The following is a 5,000-nucleotide window of genomic DNA, read 5'->3' as shown; positions in this document are numbered from 1 at the left end:
GGGATGCTGATAGATCTATCACTGGGCGAATATTCTGGCAACAAGAGCATTTTACCCTCATAAAGGAGGCACCACCCATCATTGGTTATAGCTTTGGTAGTTTAGCCAGGACATAATTCAGCATCTGATGCATCTGCTCTTGTCTAGGCATAATGACATCAATGTAATTACAAAGTTTGTAATCTGAATGAACACTTTCAATAACTTGACAAGCAACTAACATCATCAACTCCCTATACTGAACCTCTGTAAATTCTAAGTAAGACTTTTCTAAGGCCATAAATGTCATGAGGACTCCTCTTGTTAAATTTCAAATCTGTCACTTCTATTTCTACTTCCTACACTTTCAAACAAGTGTTTTAAAATAAAAAAATCCAATTAACACATACTCGCTGATTAAATACACACTGCGCTTTCCCTTTTCAAGCCCTCTATTATCTGTGTCTTTCTCACCCAACATTATTTTCAGGTTTATACTAAAAAAAAATATTTTTCTATATTTTGTTAGACAACAATTAATTTGTATTTACACTTTTCCTTGATTAAACCCATAATAGTTACGCCCTTTCAAACCTTCTGTAAACAGTTCTCTAAAATTCTTTCCATGTACAGTGATACTCAAATCTCATGCGACACGACTCCATAGGATTTCGTTCAAAATTCGTGAACTGGCAACCTAGCATGATCCATATTTATCTATTATTTCAATGCAAAAACGCAATTATTGCATACAATAAGGCCATAATATATTTCATAAGAGTGAAAGCTGTAATATATTTCAAATCTGTAAGAAAATGTCACATATAGCCAAATTTCAGAAAAAACTATTACAAAACATTTTCAAATCTTTCGTTCACACAGCGCTGAAGCATTTGACCAAAATAAAATCATCATCAAACCTCAGTTCAACTGTTAAATTTAAAAAAAGCAAAATAAAAAAAAAAAAAAAAATTGTCATAACATTAATAATACTTCGAAACCAAGCATAAAATTTGAAATATGTAGTTCTATTTGATTGCTTTTACACCCCAACACAGAAAAAAATAAAAAATGTATACACAAAAGTACAATGCGCCCACCGATATCAACGTGTGAGAGGAGCATGCGTGACGCACCATTAGTGTCAGTGGTGCAACAACCACCTGGTGTAACTTAAGTAGGTCTACAATGAGTAGTGACATTGAAATTATCTTGAACACACTTATTTTATATGTATTAGAGGAATATTTGGATTTTCATACACAATTAATTGTTATATTTCTTAAATACAAAAATGATGGCATACTAGCAAATATACGTCTATGCAATTATTCTTTTGTCAAAGCCAAGATGTTGTTCCTAGGCCTAGGTGTTAGATTTCTTTACTTTACACTTAACATTCACATCTCTCTATTAATAATTTCTGGACAGAAAGCAAATGAGGTTATCTACACATTCTTGCACTTCAAGTTACCTTATGATAGAATTAATTTTACACCAAAAGCGAGCAGAAGGACTTTTGAGAAAATTATATTCAAAACCAGTTGAGAAAAAAAAGTGTTCCATACGCCTTTATGTTAACACTAATGAAATTTCAATTAATAGCCATCATCTCCATATAATCAAATTCATCATCATCTTTTATTCCTCAAAGAGTAGGTGATCTATACAAATAAAAACATTAGTAACAGATTACATCTCAGAAGGTTTAGATTATTCTTTTAGGCCTATAATCATTTTGCAACATACAGGCAGCTTAAACACAGCCTGAAACTTAAACATTCAGAGAAAAATGGTTGCAATTCATATTCCTATTGCATTCGTCAAAGAACAGGTAATCCCTACAAATAAATTCATTAGTAACAGATTACATCTCAGAAGGCTTAGATTAATTTTATAGGCCTATAAAAAATTTTGCAACATACAGGCAGCTTTAGCACAGCCAAAAGCTTCAACATACAAAAAAAACTTGTTTTAATTCATTTTCCTACTTTGAAAATATTGTTATAACTGTTAAGCTTATTAGGTCTACTGTCATAATGCAGCAGATGTAGTTAACTGTCAATTCACAAGCTTTTTGACATGTATGACATAAGAAAAAAAAAAAGTTTAGCACTACTTGGCAACGTCACATTGAGTCTGAGAATCTGGACAATACAAAAAGAATAATGTCGCACGAGATTTGAGCACCACTGTAAATTCAGCAACGTTATTTTCATATATTTTGATAAAATTCTTTTTGCCTTTTCTCATATGCAAAAGAGCAATTACTGATCTTATAAGTCTTCCATGCTGAAAACAGCAAAAATTTTCCATAAATACTAACCTGTTTAAAGGATAAAAGCTCATTGCCATACAATTTCTGTTCCTATTTTCAGTTTGCTACAAAACTTTTCTTAGAAAGCTAGATAGTTTTGAACAGAATAAAGTTTCTTTTTTCTTTAAAATGTATTATGCTGATGAAGACTTCTTCCTCATCTTGGGCAGCTTGTATCATCTTGTAGGCCAACATTTATTCCAAAAGTGGAAATAAACAATTCTTCAGTTGCTGGAGCAAATGCTTCTTTCTATCACCTTTAGCCAAACATAATGATTCCCTGCTACTACTATTTTACCTGACTTCTATTAGATATTTACCTTTTCCAATGAAACACGCACATTATGTCTCTGGAAGCAGACACACTTTATTTGGAAGCTACAGCCTAAGCTATCCTTACTTTAAAATATCAATTGTGCAGGTTGTTGTTAGCATGGAACAGAGGAGTTACTCATGAGTTCTGTTTTTACTATCTTCTACGAAAAATGATGCAAAACTGGCAATAATGTGTAAAAGGAATTTTGGAATACTAATATGAAAAAAGTAAATGTACACATGCAAATGCATATTAACCTAAAGTTAAGATAAACTTAGACCATAACTTCTTCTCTTCAAGCTGCTTAGCACTAACTACATTTCATTTACCTTGAATATTACATCTGGAGGTATGCAGTGAGTTAGAAGTTCATATATTCTACCGCGGACTTCAAGTAAACGATTGGGACTTTGCTCATCTACAATTTTTGCAGCAGTTTCTTGCAGAAAACTTTCCCAATCAGGAGTGCAAACTTTCTGCTGTGCTGTTAAAGGATACCTGAAAACAAAAAGGAATAACATTTAAACTTTTATTAATCTTTTTTTAATTCTTCATAGATAACTTATTCACACTCAATTTTTATTTATGCAGTACATTTCACTAAATTTCATAGGACCCACCCTGGAAATTTTACATGGAACTATATCATAACTTTAGTCAAATTATCAACTCCATACTTGCAGTTGTGATGCTAGCAACAGCCAAATTAAACAGTGCAATGGCAAAAACAAAATAATAAATTATAATACACAAAAGTTCCCCTCAACCATCTAAATAGTAATTGATTATAATTGAAATAAATTTTTCTCTTCAGTTGTCTTTTCTCAAGTTTCAATGCAGCAACTAAAACTAAACCCAAAACACTAAGCACAACTTCTATTTATAAAAAACTGAAAATTATTTTTTTAATGAAATGCTTTGCTTTATGATAGTTTTGAGTTTGTCAGCACATTTCCAGACATTCAAATATCGAAGAATGGCTCCCCCATGTTGTCTGCACATCTTATATCTAAAGCTCCCTACAATATCAGTAAAATCATCAATGTGCTGTCTGACTTACTGCTGAGAGTGTGGAGTAAGGCAGATAGATGAGAAAGATGGGTGTTGCATTTGCATACTAAAAATAAATTTGTTAGAAGTTTTATGTGGTCCACAAGTCTTCAGGACTAACAATGGGTCCAGATAATAATCTGAATTGTACAGGACAAAATTCCTCATAACAGTAGGGGAAAAAAAATTAATTTGATAATAATCATGATAAAATTAATTATTTGGGTACTTACCAACTGTTAAGTTAGCCTTATCTTCACACATTTTGGTGCGATTGGCATTTAAAAAAAAATCAAACTATGCTGGGCTAACCCAATTGGACTGTCACTGTAGACATCTATTTTCCAACCCAATGGACCACTGTCAAAAACAGCTACTAATAATTTACTTTACACAACCGTTTCTGCTACTTTACAACAGACATAAAAGGAATATCGCATTCCTTCCATTAGCCTCGGAAGTACCGTAGATCTACCCATCTTTAGGACTAATTTAACTATTATCATCATATCTTATATGTATTATTTATCTGTTATAGACTGATATATCCCTCTCTTCACCCCAAAATTTGGCCACAAAGCCATTGTTGAGTTTTTAACCATATGCCTTATAACATACTGTAGTCTACATACAGTGAATCCCCCGTATTTGCGGGGATGAGTACCAGACAAGTTGACAACCCACCCCGGCAAAAAGTTAAAACCAGCAAATACTTAGAACCCCCTCTAAAAAATGCTTATAAGTGCCTTCTAAAAATGCTTATAACTGACCATCAAGAGTGAAATTAATAATTATTTCTGAGACAGGGAATAATAACAATAATAAAGAAAGAGAGAGAGAGAGAGAGAGAGAGAGAGAGAGAGAGAGAGAGAGAGAGAGAGAGAGAGAGAGAGAGAGAATAACTTCTTACGACTCCTTCCCCTTCACCATACATGTCAAACTGTCATTTACTCCCCCACTTCCTTTCTCAAAGACTGGGAATAACTATTTCTTTTATTAATCTTGTTAATATTTGAAAATTAGTTAATAGGTAAATCATTTATTTTTCATACTGCAAAACAAATAAACATACATAAGTGAGAGAGAGAGAGAGAGTAGAGAGAGAGAGAGAGAGAGAGAGAGAGAGAGAGAGAGAGAGAGAGAGAGAGAGAGAGAGAGAGAGAGAGAGAGAATTTTAAAATGAATTTATGGGACATGGTGGAGGCTAACCACAAAACCACCAGGTCAAGTATGACATAAACCAAGAAATTACTGTGCTAAATCATTTTTTTATAATAAATGTATCTGTACGATTACTCGTATAAATGTATAAAATATTGCACCATTCACAAAATATAT

At 32.8% G+C, this 5,000-nt stretch overlaps 1 protein-coding gene across 1 annotated transcript in view; it reads right to left on the bottom strand.

The window, feature by feature from the left end:
- Window positions 1-5,000, bottom strand: part of LOC135225798 (replication factor C subunit 3-like) — a 133,444-nt gene that overhangs the window by 35,803 nt on the left and 92,641 nt on the right. Inside the window, exon 6 of the mRNA XM_064265287.1 lies at window positions 2,942-3,110. Within this exon, the coding sequence (XP_064121357.1) occupies window positions 2,942-3,110 (169 nt within the window). The remainder of the gene's footprint in view (window positions 1-2,941; window positions 3,111-5,000) is intronic.

This window comes from Macrobrachium nipponense, chromosome 13 (genome assembly GCF_015104395.2).
Source record: "Macrobrachium nipponense isolate FS-2020 chromosome 13, ASM1510439v2, whole genome shotgun sequence".
Lineage (NCBI taxonomy): Eukaryota > Metazoa > Arthropoda > Malacostraca > Decapoda > Palaemonidae > Macrobrachium > Macrobrachium nipponense.
Note: the sequence above shows the minus strand (reverse complement) of the source record. Positions and strands in the feature narration are given on the sequence as shown.